At 36.1% G+C, this 23,216-nt stretch overlaps 1 protein-coding gene across 1 annotated transcript in view; it reads right to left on the bottom strand.

The window, feature by feature from the left end:
* The window catches only part of nup107 (nucleoporin 107), a 92,131-nt gene extending 69,162 nt beyond the window's left edge, over positions 1 to 22,969 (bottom strand). The window contains 13 exon segments of the mRNA XM_039769785.1: positions 4,475 to 4,565; positions 5,335 to 5,448; positions 7,721 to 7,796; positions 9,523 to 9,611; positions 10,384 to 10,455; positions 10,827 to 10,875; positions 13,010 to 13,137; positions 14,742 to 14,845; positions 15,248 to 15,380; positions 17,617 to 17,726; positions 18,408 to 18,503; positions 20,072 to 20,157; positions 22,615 to 22,969. Of these exon segments, the coding sequence (XP_039625719.1) occupies positions 4,475 to 4,565; positions 5,335 to 5,448; positions 7,721 to 7,796; positions 9,523 to 9,611; positions 10,384 to 10,455; positions 10,827 to 10,875; positions 13,010 to 13,137; positions 14,742 to 14,845; positions 15,248 to 15,380; positions 17,617 to 17,726; positions 18,408 to 18,503; positions 20,072 to 20,157; positions 22,615 to 22,622 (1,156 nt within the window). The 5' untranslated portion in view covers positions 22,623 to 22,969.
* Between the last annotated feature and the right edge of the window lie 247 nt (positions 22,970 to 23,216).

Genomic DNA, 23,216 nt, shown 5'->3' with positions numbered 1-23,216 from the left:
TGGATGTGCATAATGCTTTGATTCCTCTGTAAGCAGGACGTGGGTCGCTAGACCACAGATGGTGAGTCACTTACTCACAGATTCCTCTAACAAACGCCTCTTTGTCTGCCCTCACAGCTGTCCACAGTTCCTGGCACAGACTAGATTTTCCACTGAGATGTGCACTGCGACTCCACTCGATGATATTTAGGGTGTCCTGCTGGGAACACCAACACAACCCTCAGCAACCTTCAGGGTCTTGTCACGGAAGGTCTCCCACATCAAAGCTAGGAGCAATAAATGAGAAAGCTCTGCCTCCATAACATTTCAGCCTATATCTTGGAAATACAAGATGACCTCAATGCTCTTGGTGCCACATAGGGGTGAAGGAGGTCACAGATGTATTTTGGAGCTAGATCATGCAAGGCTTTAAAAACAAATAAATTAAAATTAACGCAACACCTTATTTTTCAGCCACTGGAGTGAAGCAAATTTTTGGGAGAGAGATGATCCTTTTTTTTCTAGACCCAACAAAAAATCTAGCTGCAACATACTGAAACAGCTGAAAGTGCGACAGAGCAGATTTAGGTAGTCACACCTATAAGGAATTACAATAAGCTAGCTGAGATGTGATAAAGGCATGAGTGACTGTTTCCAAGTCTTTCTGTGAAAGAAAGGATTTTAGTTTTGAAATTTGCCTCAGGTGGTAAAACCTGGGCTTTACTACCGTGGAGATTTGTTTTTCAAAACAAAGATGATACCTAGGTTTCGGACATCATTATGAATCATTGCAGCCAAGAAGCCTAACCGAGTGCCAATTTCAACTGCAGATGTGGTAGGACCAAAAATAATGACCTTTGTTTTATTTTCATTTAATTGCAAGAAATTCTGTGTCATCCAAAATTTCATATCCTCAAGGCATTTCAACAGCTTTTTTTTTTTTTTACAGATGAAGTGATGTCAGGACTAACTGAGGTACAGCTGCTTATCATCATAACAGTGATATGTGACCCTCAAAAAGAGCAGATGAAGGGAAAAATAGAAGGGGAGTGTAATAAGTATACAAGTTTAATATGTCATTGTGCTCTGTACAAAAAAATATTTTATAAATCTACTCACATGTACAGCTAACACAAGGCAAGATTTAGCACACAGGGGCTCATCATTTAGAACTTCCAGGCAAGCATTAGAAGACAAGAAAGGGACAACTGCAAAATGGGCATAGTACTATTTCTGTGTGTCAGAGTCAGCAAGACATTGGATCTTCTTTTCCTTGTTTGGAATGGCATGATTTTCCTAAGTGGGGGCCGGCACATGGAGAAAGAGTATAAAGCCTTGGAACATTGCCCGGCACACCTTTGAAGCCGACAGAGAGATGGGAGATAGTTATCTGATCTTGAAAATCCTTCCAGCGCAGCGACGAAAATGGCAGACTCTATACACCTGGCTCCAACTTCGGTGACGTTCTTGTCATGGCTTCCTCGTCTGTTATGCCGCATAAATTGTCATTAAAGAAAGCCATGTCATTTCTTACTGCCATATCACTAAGCGAGAAGTATCGCCTTTTAATATCATATCTATATATTTTCGGGTTATATAGCATGCCGCAATTATAAAATAACTTATTCCAACAAGGGAGCTTGCGCACCCTACTAGATTCAGGGAGCCAGAATAGAACCTTGTGGGATACCTTGTGTGAGAGGAGCTGGCTGAGGGAAGTTCCCATCTATGTTAACGGACATATATTAACAGATCTACCTTTAAGGTAGGACTCAAGCCATCTCAATGCACAGCACTGAATGCCTACTTCACCCTCAAGCCGTTTTAACAGAACCCCATGGTCCACTGTGTCACATGCTGCACTAAGATCCAATAAGACCAAGATTGAAGAAGAGCCCAAGTCCAAAGTTAACAAAACATAATTTGTCAGCTTCAGCAAAGCCGATTCAGAACACTGAATCCAGAGTATCTTTACAAGTGAGATCAAGAAGCTTAACCATAACAGTAATACCCAAACACACACAGAAGGCTTCCAACACCAAGGATAAATGAATGTCAGAGATTATCACAGAACTGCCACACTGTGTCAGCATTTATACCGCAAGAAAGTGAAATTGATGGGCTGATGCAAAACCTTAAATTTCGAAAACAACTGCAAAGTGATCAGAAATGCCAGCATCAGATATCTCCAGGTTATTTGCAGAGAGGCCAAGTGTTAGGACCAAGTCCAATGTATGTCCTTCTTGATGTGTGGGACATGACATCATCAGCATTCCATCAGCGCGTGACACCATGAATGATAAGAACTCTGAGAACTCCTGGACAAAATCCTTATCATATGCAGGTGGTCTATAAACCAGTGCACACAGTACGGGATTGGTTAAGATTAATTTCAACAGCAGAGCCTAAAATCTGGAGAAACGGTCTACATTTAAAATGATTCTTAAAAACAGTAGCAAGCCCACCACCTCGACTAGTGATTTAAGGTGACCTAAAAAAAAGGTACAAACAGGAGGAGAGAGATCATGAAGAGAAACTGAGTTGCCAGCACTTAACCAGGTCTCTGACATAAATAGAAAGTACAAGTTGCAGAACGTAAAAAGTCACTTAAAATAAGAGTTTTTGGGCTACAGACCGAACATTCATTAAGGCCATCTTCACAACGCCATTTGAAGGTGTTTCGCATGTCTTTTTATTTGGTCTTTATCATATTTGAGTATTGAAGTGAGAGAAGGTTATCAAAATTAACTCCTCTGCCACTGGCATATGACTCCAGCGCAGCCTCTGACAAGATCCCTTATGTATATAGCAGGGCTGTCATAGAACTCCTAGAGCAACACAATAATTATAGAATCTAGCTTGCAGGTGAGGTAAGAGTTCAAACACGTCAGCTTAACAAAGGAATAAGCAAATGCCACAAAAATGCTTACGCTTAGCCCATAGGATTAGATCCAGTGAAAATGGTATAAAATAGTAACTAGTTACTATTCACAAGGCTATCTGCTTCCCAAAATGCTACCCTGGCACAAAGGTTCAAAAACACATTAGCCAGCCAGCCCCAGGGCAGAATTGACAGACAACTGAACAACACCTGAAAGAAACTTGCAATGTACTCACGGCATGCCGAGTCAGACTGAAGTGTCATGAGTAAGCAAGGGCTCGTGCGAACCCTAAGATGGCCAGCGAGATCTTAAAGGCAACGGAACAACTGCAGGTAGATCTCCAACAATCATTTATGAAAAAAAAAAAAACTCAGAAAGTCCAAATCAGGAACACGAACAAAGATCCCACAACAAAAACAAAACGTGCAGCGGCAGACAAAACTCGCCAGCATTTACCCAACTGGGACCGAAAAAGCATCCACATGAATGTCACTGTATCACATGGCTGTGTCAAGAGCATGAGAGAAAAATAAAACTATTGCAGTGTATGATATTTGTTTATCCCATTTTTAACCTTGCTCACCTCTGAACCACCAACCTCCCAATATAAAAATGTATTTAGTTTATTCCAGACATGAAATGCAACAAGAAAACTAAAAACAAACCTGCTGAACTTCTGTGGCGCAACTGCAAAAGAAGGCAGTAGAAGATGTGTAAACTGCAGCACAAAACACCCAATCTACTATACAAACTGTAATGTTTTGTGGTGTCTACTGGTACATGGAAATTGTTTCAAGGACTGGCATGAAAAATAGTTACAAACTACTGCACATTTATACATAGCTACATATGGCTAATATTGTTTACTTGCTGTTTCACAATGACATACAGTGTGTGTGAGAGTATATCACTATCTATTTTTTTTAATAAAATACATAACTGCTACTTCAATACTTGTTCTGAGAGATTGTTTGCAAAAAGACTAAAATGTTTCCAACGGGGGCACCTTGTACTAACAAGTATAATTTTGCAATGTTCTGGGATATATCTAAACTTTTTATATTGACAGCAAACAAATTGGGGCACAAAAGAAAAATTATTCAAGGGTTGTGCATCACAAAATGTACTGTTTGTTCACAACTTGTTTTTGTTTTGGATTTGGTTGATATTGGTATAAGCAAAGGTTTTTAACATCCATTTGGAGTTAACATAAGCAGAGTCATAGCCATTTATTTTTGGGTATGTAAATTAGGTACAAAAATGCCAAAAACCCTTAGTGTATAAGGGGCTAAATACCTAAATATATAGTTACTTCTACTGCTTTAAATGACACAGAAGCAACTGTAATAATAAAAAAACTTAATTTTCATCAACAAAAAATAATCAGTTACAGATTTTAATTAGATTTTCTTTTTATTTGATATACTTTGTTAATCCTTGAGGGGAAGCTGTCTTTTTGCATGACCTTTGGGGGTCAGAACGCACAGCCAGCCATTGAACAGCTCCCTGGAGCAATTTTCAGGTTAATTCAAAATATAAAACTGCATAATTTCAACACACACACTTGCACATGCACCAAGATCTACATGCATACACACTTCTGCAAATTTTACCTCCACCAATATTTGGATCATGGTACAGTTTCCATCCTTCCAGAGTTGCAGCTCTCCAAGCCTGACCACACCGCTTACAAAGGCGCTGGGCCTGGAAACAGAAAACATTGTGAATTTCCCCTTGGGATTAATAAAGTATCTATCTATCATTCAGTTGATAAGCAGTGGGTTTTAGGGACTTATAATTTTAAGAAATGCCTTATCACATAGCAGTCCTTGCTACTTTAAATTCTATACATGAAATAACTGTCAAAATCTCAGTTTAAGGAAGAATAATTATTTCTATGTCATGTAAATAGCTTTCAAGCTAAATGTTGTGCAAGTAAAAATGACAACTTAAAAGTCCAAAATTAGATAAAATGAATTTGCAAAAAATGTTTTTCAATCTCTCCTTTCTTAAAATTTTCCCCAATAAACAAGTTTGTAAAGATGCCTACTTTATTGGTAAAAAGAATGTCACTACTTGGCAGTATTATTTTTTAATTCATTATCACATTCATCTTAACCTTGGAAAGGTGAACATTGGTTCCATGTTTACACTTCTTAAGGATAAATACTCAAGGGTAAATATGTAAGCCTATTTAACTTTGCTGTTCACATTTGTATTAATCTTCATTTAATTGCTTAAAGTAAAATATACGTTTTAATTGTACATTCATCATTGTGTTGTATTTTAACAGAAAAGTAATCTTTCTGTCATACGAGTATATAAAGCATTACGGTGTAATGCAATAATCACTAATTTATCATTATCTTCTGTAATATATTTTTTTCATATTAACCATTTTCATGAACACTGACTGCAATATCCAAAAGATTTATTGTAGAAAGCTTTAAATTGTACACTCAAATATACGTACCTCATCTGTCATACCCGCACGAATAAGTGTGAACAAGTACTTCAATAGCCGACCTTCATCCTCTCTATCAAGATCAGCTAAAGGCATCTTCTGTCTAAATGGAGCATCAGGATCCTAGCACAAAAAAAGCTATTTTTACCTCTAGAAAACTGTGAACAAAGCAGACATTTAACTTGAGAAATGGACACACTGTACACAATGGGTGAACGGTTCATCACGTTGAAAACAGACTCCATAATAGACTTATCTATGTTTACTCATAGGCACATAGTATTATAGTGTACATCCCATGACAGGGTTGTTAATCTCACATCCTTTATTTTATATACTATATGGGAGCACTATCACATGCTACAAATTACTAACATGTTCCTCTAAAAGGCATTATGTAGAAAACACTTATTTTAAAAAAAAAAAAAGTTTAGAACAAAAAATAAACACCACTGAAAGAAAGCTGGCATCTTTATAAATACTTTCCATATTCTATCAAATTAGTACTTTAGATTTATGGGCATTAAAGGAAATACTTTATTTTCCCACATTAATACATCACAGGCTAATCATTAAAAACACCTTTAAAGTGCTCACCAAAGTCTGACTGGATAGGTATACACCAAACAGTTTAAACAATTTAATATTAGAGTAGTTAGCCATACAAAGCTGCTCAATCTCCATCAAGTTCCTGTATTTGCTATTTTCCATTGTCACCAGATATTCCTGTCAGTAAGAATCACCCCTATATTTTAAGGCCGACAAGAAAATTTCTCAGTAAAACTGGTAGAGGGTGTTGGGATTGTGACAACTACACCTTTTGCATTTAAGACAATACTTTCCAATGAAATTTTATGACACCAGCAAAACAGCCACAGATTTATATTGCATCCTTACAGTTAAAAAGATTAATGGATTGCTTCCTTCCTACTCATAACAACAACTGACACTACAGCCCATGTAGACCCTTTACTTGTCAAAAATTTCCAACCAACTGCCTTGATCCTGGTAACGCCACCTCCAACCCTGGAGCCCAAGAGTGCAAAGGTCATCTTCCATGTCACCAAGACATCTACTTCATGGTCATTCGGGAGGGCATCACCATTACAACTTTTTCCAGGATACCTCACTCACCACTCACTTCTCCAGCATCCATTTGAGGTGACCAAACTTTCCTCACATTCACCACTTCCACCACGATGAATGTCTAATCATATAGCTTGCACAGCTCTGTGTTCATCTGAATCCCCCACATTCTGCCTTCCTGGATGGGAATATAAACTTTGTGGAGGATCTTTGATGCTGATGGATAGGGACAAGAAGCATTCAACATATAGGTGCACAATGTCTCACAGCCATACTTGTATATGATAATAGGCCGAATAACCATCCAGTATACTATATTCTTGGTCTTCCACACTAGTATGTGAGATCTCAGATGTTGCTTGTTGAAGTGGCAGCAATTTCCTGTGCTTATCCTGGTCATGACCTTCAAGGACATCTCACTGTCCTCAGTGATTAGAATGGATAGATATTCGAATGCCTCCACCCTCTCAGAGGTGCAGTGCTTCACCACCAGTGGCTTGCGAAGGGTACCCCCTTGCAACAGGTCAAGACTATGTACTTGTTGTCGCTCTCACTGCTTAGAGTTAGCACGGTCTGACCTATTATCACCAACTGGACAAAAATCTCCTCAAGCATCTTTAGGTTTCCTCCAAGGAGGTTGATGTAATCCAAGTATACTGTATTTTGCAGGCTCAATATAACTGAACCTCTGTTGAAGATGATTCTTCTCATAACTCTCTCGAGCCTCAGGCTGATCAAGAAATAAAACGAGTTTCCTTCCTACTACACATTTACACTTTCAGCAGTCATGAACATAAACACCTCTAAGTCTTTTGAAACTACCATGGCTACTCTCTGATTAGTCTATAAAATTAAAATTCCTTGACAAGTAATAACACAAATTGCTGTAACATACCAGAAGTGACATTTATTCAGGTTTTTATTTTTGAAGACATTAGTTACCATTTTACTTAATTTTGTAAATAAGTTGGATGCAAGACTGTCTTTAATAAGCAATTTGTTTCACCTAATATAAGAGTTTAATTTCACCACCTCTTCTGAAGTATGTATTTTAACATATTTCTGAAAAGCTGTGTTCTTACAACAGCCTAAATTTTTATAAGGGGTGAAATTACCAGCATTATTTCCAATTAAAAGTTAATTGTCTCCAAGAGAAGAGTTAAGAAAAATGTATTTGAAACCATGAGAAAAAGAGCTTCAAACACATACACATACAGTAGGAGTGATGAATTTAAACAGTAGATTTGCTTTCTAGATAATAAATTGTTAAGAATGATACACAAAGATTTTTTTATTTAGAAGTACATACCAGTTCAGTAACCAGTGGCCTACTATATCCTGCATGGGACATGCTTCGTTGCTTAAGACTATGTAATGTATTCTCCCTAAAACACAGAACACAAAAAAAGTCCATTATAAAATGAACACTTCACCCCTTTTATAATCAAGTGTAATTTGATATTCAAGTATACTTAAGAGGGTAAGATAACTTTGTATTGCCAGGGGTTTTACAAGACACAATGTAATGTAGCAGAGATAAAAGCAGTTGTTAATAAAATGTAACTCAAACTAAAGCCTGTTTTTAAGACCTTAATCACACAGCAATGAGTCTCTATGTACATATAAACCATGATGATTTTCTACTACCATTTAACTTGACACTATGCAAGACTGGAGACAATCAGTGCATTTACATACACACACATAACTGAATTAAAAGTAACTAACCGGTTTAAGGCAAACCTGGTTTCTTAAAAAGCCATGTTTACATGTCCAAGTTAACTTATGGAGCTCTCCTTTGTCAAAAAGATGCTCTAATGTCATTAAACTGTGCAAAAAACAGTTGAACATCTTTGGCCACCATGATTCCAAAAATAACCATGACGCCTGTGATAATTTTCTTGTACTTTATAAATGTTTCAGACTGACACTTTACAAAATTCTGTTGCCAGAATACACACAACTCACTTTTTCTGCTTGGCCGCACAAAGAACCCAGTATGTGAGCCTTTTGTATTATTAATAATATATATGTATAATAACAATAATAATAAGTATTTTGACATTAATAAGTACTACTTTAGGTTACTGACTAATTTAAAAAAAAAAAAAAGTAATCTGACTACAAATACACGTTACTGTTCAGCATAGTACATTCAGCTCATAAGCATAATATTTCAGAAATAGCTACATTTAAGACAGATTATTTCAGCCAAGAGACGGAATAATATGATCACATGAACATTTGCCTCTGGAAATTTTGAGGATTCTACCTGTGGCTGCTGAATGTGTGTGCAAAGCAAATGTATACATGGGCTGACAGAATGTAATGGACATGTATAGACTATAAAATCAGAAACAATAACTGTAACCTGACCATGTAATCAGGTTATTCGCAGAGAACTCTACATCTGTTAATCTGGTTTCTCACAGGCCAATAATCAGATTTCTCTAACTGGAATAAGCGTTTACATGACATTACAAATCAGGTTTCTGTGAATAACCAACTTGTAATAAATGTAAATACATTGTATGAGAATTTACAAAGATCTACATTTTGTTCATAGAAAGCATTTAGTTTTCCATATTTAAATTATGAAACCCATTATAAAGGGTTAGTAACACTATTTCACCATCTCTCATGGGAAACAAATCAGCTGAAAAGAACTGCAAAAAAGTAAACATGACAAACAATTTGGCCAAGATACGTAACAGTTCATACTGAAAGATGACATGTAAGATAAATAACATATCAATATAGGATAATCATTATTTTAAATTGAAAACACCATAGAAATAAACCTGTAATCATGGTTATATGTGCCACACAGCTACACATTTAGCAATTTTTTAGGCTCCATTAGTTAATTAGCATCATTACTTTTATTTTAGGATTATTTTCCAAAATCTGCTAAATTAAGAGGTCCCCTAATTTTACAGAGTTTTGTAGACAGATGATCCAAAGGAAGGTGTATTATACTCACTAATCAGAGTGCAAGTTGATGCATGTCGATTATGACATGCACGTAAGGATTTCACTGTAGACTACACCTATTGCAATAGTAATGTGATAATTTAGTACACAGTGAAGGTTCCCAAACATAATACTTACCAGTATACTGATTTTGCATAAAACTCTATATTATCAGAAAAATCTCCCACTTCATCTTTGGCAATGTTTTCCAGCCAGTCTACAACTAACTGAAAAGCAAAAATGTTTTAATTCAAGCATCACATATTTAACACTCAGAAGTGTAGTCAAACCCCACCATTTAGTCATATAAACAGAAAGCATTCAATGCATACTGTAGAATACAAAGTAAAGAGTCCTAGTAAGCCTTATAAAAACAAATTATGACAACCTGACAAATAGTAGACACCCCCTCAAGTTAGATATTGAAGTAAAATCTATTGGTTTGGTAAGTCATTTTTAAACAACTGTGGTAGAAACAACAGGACAGTATCATAATTTAAAAAATGTAATCATCTTTGAATCACTCAAAAGCAGTAGCTTGCAACTCTCCCAACAGAAAACAATGCTTTGTGTAAATAAACATACAAAAATGATGTTCACAACAGCCAAACCATGGAATTTAAGAATTTCCCTTATAGATAAAATATGTATATTCCCTGATACGTTGTTTAAATCAAACATTTTTATTATTTACCTGGGAGACACAATTACATAAAGTGTCTTAAGATTAGGATATATCACAATTGCTTACATACCGAATGTTTTAGTATAACTGGAAAACCAACATGAGGTCATGCTGAACCAAAGACCACAAATAACCCAATAAACTCAGAACAAGGCAAATATGCACATTGGAAAAACTAAATGCTACCATCTAAGTGGCATTTCTACAATAATTCTGAAAAACATTAGTACAAAGTTATAAGGTAGCAATTCACAACAGTAACTCGCTGAAATGCTGAACAGCAAGGAAAAAAAATAAATAGCGAACAAAGCTACCTGACTCTGCCGAACTACCGAATCCCTTTGAAACAAATTTTCCATAATGAGTTTTTCACTTTCTGTGGGTATCTGAAACAAGGAAAATAACATGGAATGGTACCAGCATCAACTGGTGAATGCACAACAGGGAGTAAAACAAACAAACAAAAAAAACTTACTACATGAACAACTGTGCCAGAGTATAGACTCTAATAAGAATGCATGTGCTTTGAAATCTTTGCAACTTGAGTAACAGTTATTTAATATGTTACCATAAACCGCTCAACAGAATAATTTGCTGGAACAGTGTTGCCTAAAATAATGTAAATTTTCTACTTTTTTACAGAAATGCACACCAGTAGCTAACACCATAACACATTAATCTCCAGAGTAAACAAAGATAGCATGAAGAAGAAAATTTACATTCATACTAGGAGAGGGGAAAAAAAATACACACTTACAGCAACATCCACCATTATGTCATCTTCAAGTGCTGAATGAATTCTGTCTCTGTGTATTTACAGAGAAAAAATAACAAAACAAGAATGTATATATTCATGGACCTTTAAATACCACCATAAAACATTTACTGGCGATTCAATACTTCATCCCATAAATAGTACAACAAAATTTCTTAAGCTTGTAACTGAGTAAATGAAAGCACACAACAACCTATCCCCAAAATCTTCATACAGTATATAAAACAGATACATACTTTTAGGCTCCGTCAAAAAAAAAAAAAAAAATTACATCTTAATGTCCTGCCAATTCCCCATCTACTATGCAGTTTGACAATACAAGGTCTACAACCTCCATCAATTCATGACCTGCAACCTAACATTATAAGCATTTAAACTATCCTTGTAGCTGCACCAGGGTTTCATAAAAGGGTGGGCCTAATGTTACTTAAAGTTAAGTACATTTTTTTTTAAATATTATTTTAAAAGGCTAGCACCAGATATTTTTCTCCCCAGTCTAGTCTGAATGCATTTTAGTTAACACTAATTTAAGTCTGCTTACAAAAGGTTACAGTAAACTGAACGTACATCTTTTGATGGTATGTATGAGATACCAGTTTATTGCAAGGTACAAACTATCAAATAATACCTGTTGTAATTTTGATCAGCAACACATAAACAACAATCTGTCTGTTTGCTGCTAGTAGTGGTAATGGCATTCCTTATGCGTGGACAGTGCTGACATTGTTGCCCTGTAAGTTTTACTGAACTCGCATTTTGAACATGCTTCACGAGTGAATTTCAAGCCTCAGCAAATCAGTCCTCATTTGGGTTATCACCAAAATGTACTATATTCCAGTCACACACCATTATGTACTGTACCAATAAGCTACAAGGCTGTGGTCTTTACTGGCTGTTAGAAAAGCTGGAAACTTTTAGTACCGATTGAGTTGGTGACTTGGGAATATCACAGAAATCTGTGTCCTTGGCAGAGTAGTTGTAGATTTTCCAGCATACTCGATGTAGTACTGTTAGCAAACATATCTTTAATGGGATGAGGGGTTTATTTGCTATTAGGGCATCACTGAAATTTTCAGTGCCACATTAGACTCTTTGCAGTTGTGTATGTTTCATTTTGAATATAGCCTAAAGCACTTATTCTGCATTTTTCACATTTCTCTCCAATAGGACAATGAGAGTGTGTCTGGCAAAACACAATCTTATTTTCTAAAACCTGTTAGGAAGACATACACAGTAAAATCGCCATACATATTGTGGCAGATGGCCAGGACCCTTGCCTGGCCGGGACACCCCTACAATGGAAGGACCAGGGGAAAAAGCATATTCAAGGTAACCTTCCCTGGAACGCTTAGAGGGCAGCCCCATTAGCTTGCAGCAGAGTCATGGGTTTGGAGCATGGAAGCCCAACGCTGCTGGGGCCCACCACCATCGTCAGGGCGCCTGGACAATTGCCGAGCCCTTCGGTGCAGCACTTCTGCCATACCCAGAAGTGCTGTCAGCAGAAGGTCATCAAGCACCTGGAGCACTTCAGGATGCCCTCTAAAAAAAAGGGGCAAGTCGCCACTACTCCAGAAGCCAGACTCGGGAGGAAGCGGAGGAGGTGGAAGAAACAAAGAGAAAGTAAAGAGAGAGAAAAGGACTGTGTTGAATGGTGTCTGGTACTGTACTAAAGTGCTAATCCACTGAAATAAAGCCTCTGCTGCGGTGGGACTTGTGCCTCTCTCTGTTGTGTCGGGTGTTTGGAGAGATGTGTGCCCTCTTGAGTCCACAATATATAGACTTTCCATATAAATTTTAAAAGGTTCGTTTACAACCATAAGAGTAATTTTAACACTGGTGATTTTGGTATATTGGTTTATTTTTTCAAATGAGACGTAAAGTAAAATGCATCTAAGCAATATACAGAAAGCCACTTTAATATATATAAAAAAAAAAAAAATTTTTTAAAAAGCTAAGCTACGAAATAAGATAGGTAAATGAGCAAAGTAGGTGGACACAGGTTTACCCAGGTCCAGTACTGGTACTGCATCTGAACTATCCTTTAATTAATCATACATATAAATATCACAGTGAATCAAATTAAATATTTAGGTTGCGACTGAAAGAAGATTAAACCCCTAAACGAGAACTAATGCTACAAAAAGAAAAGAAAAAGTGCAGCAAACCTGTACAAGGAGGCCAACAAACGCCATGTTACTGTCTCATGCTGTAGTAACCACAGCAAACTGGCCGTTTTTGAAAATTTTTGATGACCAGGAGTTGTTCGGGTCACTATTTTCTTCAGCATATTAACCTACAGATTAAAACAATACGAAAGCAGCATTTTACATATAAATAGTTTAAATTAATCTAAGAGACTAAACAATTTATGTTCTAATAAAATGTACAACAAGATCAGTAATACAACTTCATATGTAAATCACAGTGAAAGAAAATGTATGGTATCTTTGCTTCTTCCTAATATGGTTATATAATATACATTGCTGTCCACTAGCTACTAAAGGATTTATCATGGTCATAATCACTGACCCTAAGGAATTTAAAACAGCTTAATACAACATGGATTAACATTTAATTTTAGTCCAGACTCTAACTGATCAGCTGTTTCAATAAGTTTGCCTTTTGGGTGGTGGGGAATGCTGATGTATGTGGCTTAGCAAAAAAAAATCTTTTTATATGAGGAGAGGGGGAATCTGAGGGGTCTACAGGTCAGAGTGGAACAGATATCCAAGTTGAGAGCTGGTAGTCAAGAGCAAAGCACAGTGCTAGCTAACTAATGAGATTTGCATCTTCCTTGAGCTTTTCTAAATTTTTTTTTCCTAATTCACAATTTGACCACGTTTTTGATTTTTCCTGTCCGGGATGACACCACCACATCTTCAGTTGTCCATCCACTCTATTTGTTTCTGGTGCTGTTTGCATGGCCCATTAATCACTTCTGCTGGCCCCTTGATTTGCATATAGCATGATCTCAGTGCAATACTGAGTATGTAAGTTAGCATTATATTAATAATCGACAAGTTACAAAAATCTCTGGTAATTTTCATTTTTCTACAATATCAAATTTCAATCATTTGATGTATTTAGATTACTTTTTTTTTTTATTATATAGGTTTAACTCCTATATATCAATATATAAAATCTCTCTACTTAATGGGTATGTACTGACCTAGATAGACTATCCTGCTAAATTTCACCTTTTTAACTAAATGGGAAATTGTGTTTTTGTTGATAAATGAAATAGTCAACTTTGTATTATATTCATAAAATGTATTTATATTTATTAGATTTATATAATTTACATATTTTTCCTGTTTATTAAATCAGTTTGTCTTCTGAAGCCAGGACAGGCTGTGGTTTACCATAATTCAGTAAAGCAAAAAAATGGGTTTAGAAAATTGATACATTAATAAAATTAAAAAAAAAAAAAGATTTAATAAACAGCATCATCTGCAAATTGTTGTTTCCAACTTCTTTGCAAAATTATGGAACTATGATAATTGTTAATTTTTAAATCAGAACTAAAAAAAATGATCAGCTACTAAAAAAATTAATTAAAAAATCATGGAAAACAATTAATTTCTTCACATGCTTAACTCGAGGGAGCACAGTTCTACATTTAGTAATCAGCATCTTCCATTGATAAATCAGTGAACCTCCAGAAATAAACCAGTTTCTCCCCCATAATGCTAAAAGCATAGCTGTGCATTATATCATACCCATATAGTATAAAACACTGTATAGTTAGAAAGAAAAAAAACTATATTGTCCAAATACTAATTCCTCACACAAGTAAACTACATGAATAAGAATAGTTAAAAAAAACAGTTTTTCACTAAAATTCCTTAAAAATCTAGCAAAAATGCATGCCCATTCGATAACCTTAAATTGTCATACCTGTTCCTCACAAACAGTTTCATACTTCCCCAGAAGATCAAATATTGTACTTGAGGAATGCTTCAGATAGGACTGCAGAAAACTTGCGAACATGCTAACTGAAGCTACAAAGTAAGAGTGGCATAGTTGAAGTGCGACAGAATAAGACTGATTAGTCATGCATTATAATCTAAAACACAAACAAAATAAAAACAAAAGTGGAAAAAATGTTCAGCTTTCCTCATATGCACTTTTGCATTCATTTATGGCTTAAAACTATACCAGTGAAAAAAGAGAATATTTAACATTGTGAGAAATTACACCCCTGTGTAGAAATGAAGCTGGGCTCCTTTTATAGGATAATGCATGCTACAAATTACACCAAAATGGGTCAGCTGCTGCAAATTTCTATCTTGCATTTAAAGTGGATGTAAAAATTTGTTTTTAAGTACATAGAAGAATGTTTGGTAAAAATAACACAAATATTAAAGATTAAATTTTGTATTAACCTAGTTTTGAATACTTACCAGCTTCTCCTGGATCCTCCTCCTTCAGCATGACTGCACTCAGTGTTACATCCTCTGTGAAACTGCCCTCAGGTATGACTGCTGGCTGAGGCAAGTAAGAAAAACTGTAGTTCCAATCACTTTCATCCAGATTCTGCAGCCGAAAATAAAAGTCAGGAAAGGATTTGACTATAAATAACATTGGAAAAAATCATCATAAATACTTTAAGTATACTTTTAACACCAAGATTAAGAGACCAGTCTCACATCTTCAGTTTCCTAAAGGGGTACTACACAATGTTTTTATGCTGTGACCACACAGACATATGCAGGACACAAATTCTTCATGATATCAGGGATATGAAGGCCTTCATATTTATTCTGTTCATACACAAGAAAAAAAAAAGGCAAAACCATTTTCTCTGGGTCACAGTGGGCTGGAGCATACGATGGCAGCATGAGGTGCAAGGCCAGAAGCAATCCTAGAGAGAACACCAGGTTCATTCCTCATTTATGCACAAATTACACCAACCCTTTAAACTAATTAACATGTATAAGTTGAAGATAATGAAAGGGCCAGGGATTTAAACCCACAACACTGCATACTAACCACTGCACTACAATACTGCATATACATTCATTTCCTCTTCTAAAAAAATATCAAAACCTGAGCATTTCCAATACCAAGAAAACAAAATAGGTAAAATAAACACAGTAATAAAAAAAGACAATTTATAACTCATAATAAGAATTTATAATTCTTATAAAAATCAACTTACAATTAAAGCAAACACTACGCATAACAGGAGGATTACCATTCAAGATATTTGTCACACACTGTTGGTGTAGGCTAAACTAATTTTGCCAAACTATTCAAATAATTTTAAAGAGAGAGACAAATTAAAAGCAGTTTTAAAAGAAATAAACAAACAACCTATTACCTGTATGAATAACAAAAATAAGGAGGAAAAAACAAAGGCTGATATTTTGATTTGAATTAATACCATGTTTGTGTGTTATTAGACATGAAGTAAGATTCCTACTGAGACTACCAGTGAGATAATTCAGACCCCCTTGTGATGTAGTACTGAGCTTATGCCTCACTAAGAATAAGAAAATTAAAAACACAGGTTGTCCAGAAATGGCATGTGGTCAAATGGTATCTCCCCATAAGATTAATAAAGTTTAATCAAGTAATGCAATGCATACTTGAAACCTTTTTTTCACCTCATAGAACAAAGTACATATCTTTAACTGCTTTCCGTATGGACAGAAAAACAAATCGAGAGCCAACCAGAAATTCACACAGCATATGAACACAACACAGAATATATTCATATTTGGATAAAAAAAGCTGGGATAAGTCTATAAAATAAAAAGAAAAATGTTTTATTGAACTGCTCATAACAAAAAGCTTTCCATGATCATAACAGGCAAACAAATGAAAAACATCTGGATTCAGTGATATTGAAAACAAACGTTTTCACGTTTTTTTTTTTTGCAATTTCTTCCCTCTCCTATTTTTAGCCTAGTTTATCTTTTTTCTCACAACAGAGAAGCAAAACTCCATTTATCTGTAAAAATGTGATTTGACTGCCATTACATTTTTGTAACCTTTGAAAAGAAAAGCTTTGGAGCCCACATGTAATAAGTGGCTTGTTAATATTGTACAAAACTAGAAAGAGTAATTTTGATTTTCAGATATACCTTTCAGAATAAAGTTTTTCAAGAGAAAAAATACTGCTCTAAATAATTCTGTAAAACATTACAGCTCATGACTTATTAGACAGGCATGAATCTAATAGGCTACATATTAATCTCAATCTAAGCCTAGCTGTTGTGCTTAAGGAATAACTTTAAACAGATATTTAATCTGTCATTTAGCTAAAAACATACAAGTACTTTAAAACCTCTTTAAAAGAGGCTGCAATTTACCTTAAGTTCATGAAATTATTTTCACAACAGAGTAATCTGACACAATATTTCAGAGAAACTCAGATTTGCTTTACAGTTTCATATATCTGATAAAACTTTTTTCACTGTAAGCTGCTTTTTCTTTATATCCTCTTTCACAATGATACATAACACTATCACTGGAAAAATGCAAAAACACTCCCAAATATTGTACAACCAACGTAGCAATTCCAGATAAAAGAGAACTTTCTTCTCTCTAGATACCAACTGGGCTTCCGACTAGGAGAGCATCTTCTTTTCACAGCAGGCTTTCTCCATTTCACTCTTGCTACAAATGATTAAGGCTCCTGGACAAATTAAACAACACTCACCTCCCCTAAAACCAATTATCAACTTGTTCCTCCATAGGTTTGTTGGAAGCTATTTTGTTTCCAACTGACAGGACAGATAAATTCTTTGAAGGGTGTGCCACTTACCATAGACATACTGGATATATAACCTGGCTTCTGGAAATGTCTTGGAGACTTCCCTGCTGATGGCAAAATAGCCGATACATCTGGATATTTCAAAGAGCTCCGAGGGGTAACTATGGAGAAAAACATTAAAATGAAAAACCATAACATATATACCAGTGCACACATACTGAATTGCTCCATGTGTCAAGGGACTAAGGTTGAAGGAAAAAAATAATTTGCTAATATAGTTCTATTGACCTCTAATGTACTAGTGTCACTTTTTTCTTGCACCCACTGTTTCCTATGGAAAAACAATACATGCAAACATTAGGAAGTGTTTAATAAAATATAAATAGCATAATAATCTCCAAGCCTCCTAATACAAATCAGGGTCATACACTCTGGTATGTACAAGGAAGGGTTTCTTGAATATTAGTGAACTGACCTTAAAAAAACATATGTAGATTATACAGTATTATCACTTCTTTGTCAAATAGGTTCAGTGTAGCAATGCTAAATCTTACAGATAAACCATACTCCCATCTGTATGGTTTATGTACAGAAGTATCTTGTAACAAGTATGATATAAGAATAGCATCAATCTTCCTATTGTGAATCTTCCTTTAGTGGTTCATCAGGAAGAAACAGTATATCATAAATACAGCAAATCATGCTATTTCTATAAATATTTACTTATAAATAGCAGATCACTGAAAGGCTCCACAGACCAAAAAAAAAAAAAGAATCTCTATGGTTACTCACTATAGACAATACAAACATGTGACTAACAATTGTATTCAAGGAGAACTTACAGTTTTGCTTCAATAGAGATCCTAAAGGTCGTCCCGATACCGGAGTGCGAGTAGGGGTGGCACTGAATTCTGGGCTGTCGCCACGAGACGACAGAACTGGAAACAGAGTCAAGAAACACAAAGAAACTCAATCCTGTTCCCAAATTACACAAGTATTTTAATGTTAAATCGTCTGCTGGATTAACATATCACAAGATGTTAGAGCACACATGATAACTTTAATAATGTAGAAGGGAAAAAGCTATCTGAAGAACATTCTCACAGCAAAGGCAAATGAAGATGGAAGATCGACATACACTCTCTGAAAGTTTCAGGAAAAGGTCTGCTGAATATAACTGAACTACCATTCAAGGTTTAATGTATATTAGTATGTTTTATTTTTATCTACTACTGGGTGTTTCATAGACAACACCAGTACACATAAGTGCAAAGAGAAACTGAAAAGGAAAACACAGAACCAGAACATATAATATCGCATTAAGTATTCCCTTTACAGGTGAGAAGTACTGTAGTAAATGTGAATGAATGATATCAAAATCGATCAAGTTTGTTTGGGTGTTTGTGGATCAGGATATAGAATTAAATGCAACTGTTGTGAGTCACTGTGATCACAACTTATGATAAATTTGCCTTCTGTCTGAACTTCATTGAGCCAATTAAATTGTTAGGAAGCCAAATGTACAAAAATATTAAATACAATTTACCACAGGTGCGTGACACATGGTAATGATACGTATCATACAAAGTCACACAAAATCGTCTGAAGAGCAAGCTATCTGGGTATACCAGAAAGAACAGATGCTTTATGATATTCCCCTTCGATACAGCGCATGTTCTGTAAGCAATGTGTCAAGTCTGTGCCTCTATATATACTGAATATGCCAAAATATCAGAACTATTAAACTGTCTACAAAATAGCTTAATTGTTAATATTTGCAGTAACCTTCCACTTGTTTTACCACCACACTCAAATGCTTAAGATGAACAAAGGATGCCCTCAATAACTATAGAATACAGACTACACCTTAAATTAATATATCTTTATCATCCCACTTCAACTGCCTCCAATGATCTTGACCAAGTGACATGCACCACACTCTTTAAATTGTCCTTGTTTTTCTTCAATGAATTTTCAGACCTTAAAGATCAGCTTTCCATGTCAGTTACACTACTGAAAGATATGTCATAAAAATTAGTTGGATTGATCATTTAATATAAAACATTACATTCTTCTTTAGTCAGTTCATGCTTTTTCAAAAGCTAGCTAATAAATACCAGAATTAACACAATACATGAGCAGTAGAAAACAAAATGAGGTAACAATCAACAGAGAAAGAAACTGAAGGTAAAAGAAAAGAAGCTTAGGCCTGCAATTATTTGTATCATTATACCATAAACTATCAAAATAAAAAAGCAATTAGCTGACAGATGATAGCCTAGGATCAAGCTGAAGAATTCCACCAGAGAACAAAGGGGAAGTAAGTTTAAACAGTACAAAAAGAAACATTACTCTTCCTTCAACCAGAACACATACTTCCCGAAGTATGTAAGCATCAAATCAATGGAAAAGGAGAAGAGAGAACACTAATAAAAGTGTACTGTAAAAATAACAGTAGCTTGGGTCAGCTGATTATAACTACTTTAGTTGCAAACTGAAAGGATACTTGAAACTTTCTTTTGTGCACTCTTTCTCCGAGCTGTTTTGGAAACCTCTGCATCACGTATGACTGGAGAAAGCAGTTCATTGTAACTACAAAAACAAAATTAAAAAAAAAACAAAACAGTCAAAAGACTATTTCAGGGAATATTTCCCCAGCTATACTTGTTAGACTGGAAAACAGTTTATTTAAATAAATAGAAATGGAGAATGAATGAATGAATGAATTAAATCATTCATTCAAGAGAGTGAACAACAGCAGAAAATCTCCTCTTGTAATGAGTATTTGACTTTGGGGAGGAAAAAAAGCAGTAATGGGTCAACTAATTAAACAATACTTCTCTGATATATAGGTAAAAATTATACCCTCTTTTAGAGTAGATAGATATTTTATTAATCGCAAGGAGAAATTCACATACTCCAGCAGCAGCATACTGATAAAGAACAATATTAAATTAAAGAGTGATAACAATGAAAGTATAACAAACAGACAATAATTTTGTATAATATTAACGTTTACCCCTAACCACGGGTGGAATTGAAGAGTCACATAGTGTGGGGGAGGAACGATCTCCTCAGTCTGTCAGTGGAGCAGGACAGCGACAGCAGTCTGTCGCTGAAGCTGCTCCTCTGTCTGGAGATGATCCTATGCAGTGGATTTTCCATTATTGACAGGAGCCTGCTCAGTGCATGTCGCTCTGCCACGGATATCAAACTGTCCAGCTCCTTGTATACAATAGAGCCTGCCTTCCTCACCAGTTTGTCCAGGCGTGAGGCATCCCTATTCTTAATGCTGCCTCCCCATTACACCACCACATAGAAGAGGGCGCTCGCCACAACTGTCTGATAGACCATCTGCAGCATCTTACTGCAGATGTTGAAGGATGCCAGCCTTCTAAGGAAGTATAGTCGGCTTTGTCCTTTCTTACACAGAGCATCAGTATTGGCAGTCCAGTCCAATTTATCACCCAGCTGCACTCCCAGGTATTTATAGGTCTGCACCCTCAGCACACAATCACCTCTGATGATCACGGAGTCCATGAGGGACCTGGGTCTACTAAAATCCACCACCAGCTCCTTGGTTTTGCTGGTGTTCAGTTGTAGGTGGTTTGAGTCGCACCATTTAACAAAGTCCTTGATTAGGTTCTTATACTCCTCCTGCCCACTCATGATGTAGCCCACGATAGCAGTGTCGTCTGCAATTTTTTGCACGTGGCTGGACTCCGAGTTGTATTGGAAGTCCGAGGTATTTAGGCTGAACAGGACCGGAGAAAGTACAGTCCCCTGCGGCGCTCCTGTGTTGCTGACCACAATGTCAGTACACATTGCAATTAAATTCAACCCAATTTTAGGCATTACACCGAAACTGAAACCCGCATCATCATGTCCATATTTTAGTTTGTTGCAGTACCAACCATCCCAGAAATGAGTAAGACCTTTACACTTCATTAAATCTAATCACAGTGATGAAAGGGAACATGACTGATTTGAAAGGGCAGGAATTAAAGAAAACGCAGAATATGATATTATCCACTATACAATTAGGAAGCCTTTTCATAACATAGAAAGGAGAGCAGGTTGTGCATGTCACAGAAAAGCACAGAAATTCTGAATTACCCCCACGGTTCATCAAATTATCTGTGGCATGTGTATAACATGCTAAAAAAAATTACATCTGATCATATTCTGTTACAAATGAAGGAAAAAAAAACTAGAGGTCAACTCTGAAGGGATGTCCTATGTAAGGGGAATTATGAGAACACACATAAATTAGCTAGCTGGGTTGTGGGATGCAAAAAGGGACAATGAACAATATGTCTTAGTAGATTCTGGACCTTTTCCAAGGATGGCTTAAAAAAAAGAAAAAAAAATCAAAATTTTACATAATGTATATGTATTTGAATTAAAGAAACTGACTCATAATTACCAAAATTCCTTTTTAAGTGCCACGTAAAACGGCAAACTGTTATTAATCTAAGAAACATCCATCCATTTTCAAGTTGCAGAAAGCCGTAGACAGAGCTTTGAGCATAGAGCAGGGCGTAGTAACCACCCAGACTGGATGCCAGTCAAAGGAATACTCTTTCCACCACACTAAACATACGGAAATGTATTGGAGTACAACCCAAAAGTTAAAACTGAAATTGGTAATCTGCGTGTGCAACTGGACAGAACAAAATCTTGCAGTCACAATCTACACTTTGTCGTGTAATTCCCGGTGTGAGACACAGAAGAAACAGCTAAACACCAAAAATGACACCATCCTAACTGTTTCGGCGTGTACCGTCCGATTATAAACTACTGGGTTCTGTGAGGGGAGAAGCGGTCTCTGTAAATTTAAATAATAACAATAACAATAATAATAAAAGCTCAATGCGACAATTGTAGTCTGGTGCATAATAACAAACAGCTACTTCAGGCTTACTGGGCTAACAAGTCAGAGTGAAATGTGGCCTGACTTAACCGACTGCTCCATTTAAGTCGGGCCTTCCCATTTAGCACAACTTTTGCACTCCACGTGCACACAGGAATAAAGGTTTGGTTTCTTACCCCTCCATGGTGTGAACCTTCTCCAGTCAGTCACGCCGCCAACTTCACTTTCATAAGCTTCGAGTCTTCCTCTGCCCGGTTCAGGGGTTCCCGCCTGTCTCGACAAGCCTAACCAATCGAGCGAAGAACGGGATTTCAAACAAGACGCGTGTTGTTTGGTTTCAGAAGTCACCCCCTTGCTGTCAGCGGACAAAAAAGTCTTCTAATGCAATCTCTGCAACTTCGGCCACTTACAATGCAGATTAAAGAAGTCGAACAAGTGCTACTACATTGCTACTGAATACAAATGTGTCAAGTAACAGGACATGTTTCAAAGAGACGCTCGTGGAAAAGAGGGAGCACAACACGCCAGTTTTGACAAGGTCTCTACTCCGCCGCCACCGCCATCTACTGGTTATAACAGGGATACGAGCGCGACGGCCTTTTCCCAATACGGAACACCGATGAATTTGAAATAATGACCGAGGATGTTTTTCTCATACGTATTTTCAAAGTAAATACTGTAATATTCTTACGTAGCTCTTCCCATTTTTATATTGGGTCGTTATTCTTTACTTTTTTTGTTTGTTTGTTTGTTTGTTTAGAATCACTTATATAATATA

The sequence above is a fragment of the Polypterus senegalus genome, chromosome 11 (genome assembly GCF_016835505.1).
Source record: "Polypterus senegalus isolate Bchr_013 chromosome 11, ASM1683550v1, whole genome shotgun sequence".
Classification (NCBI taxonomy): Eukaryota; Metazoa; Chordata; class Cladistia; order Polypteriformes; family Polypteridae; genus Polypterus; species Polypterus senegalus.
This window is presented reverse-complemented; position numbering and strand designations above follow the sequence as displayed.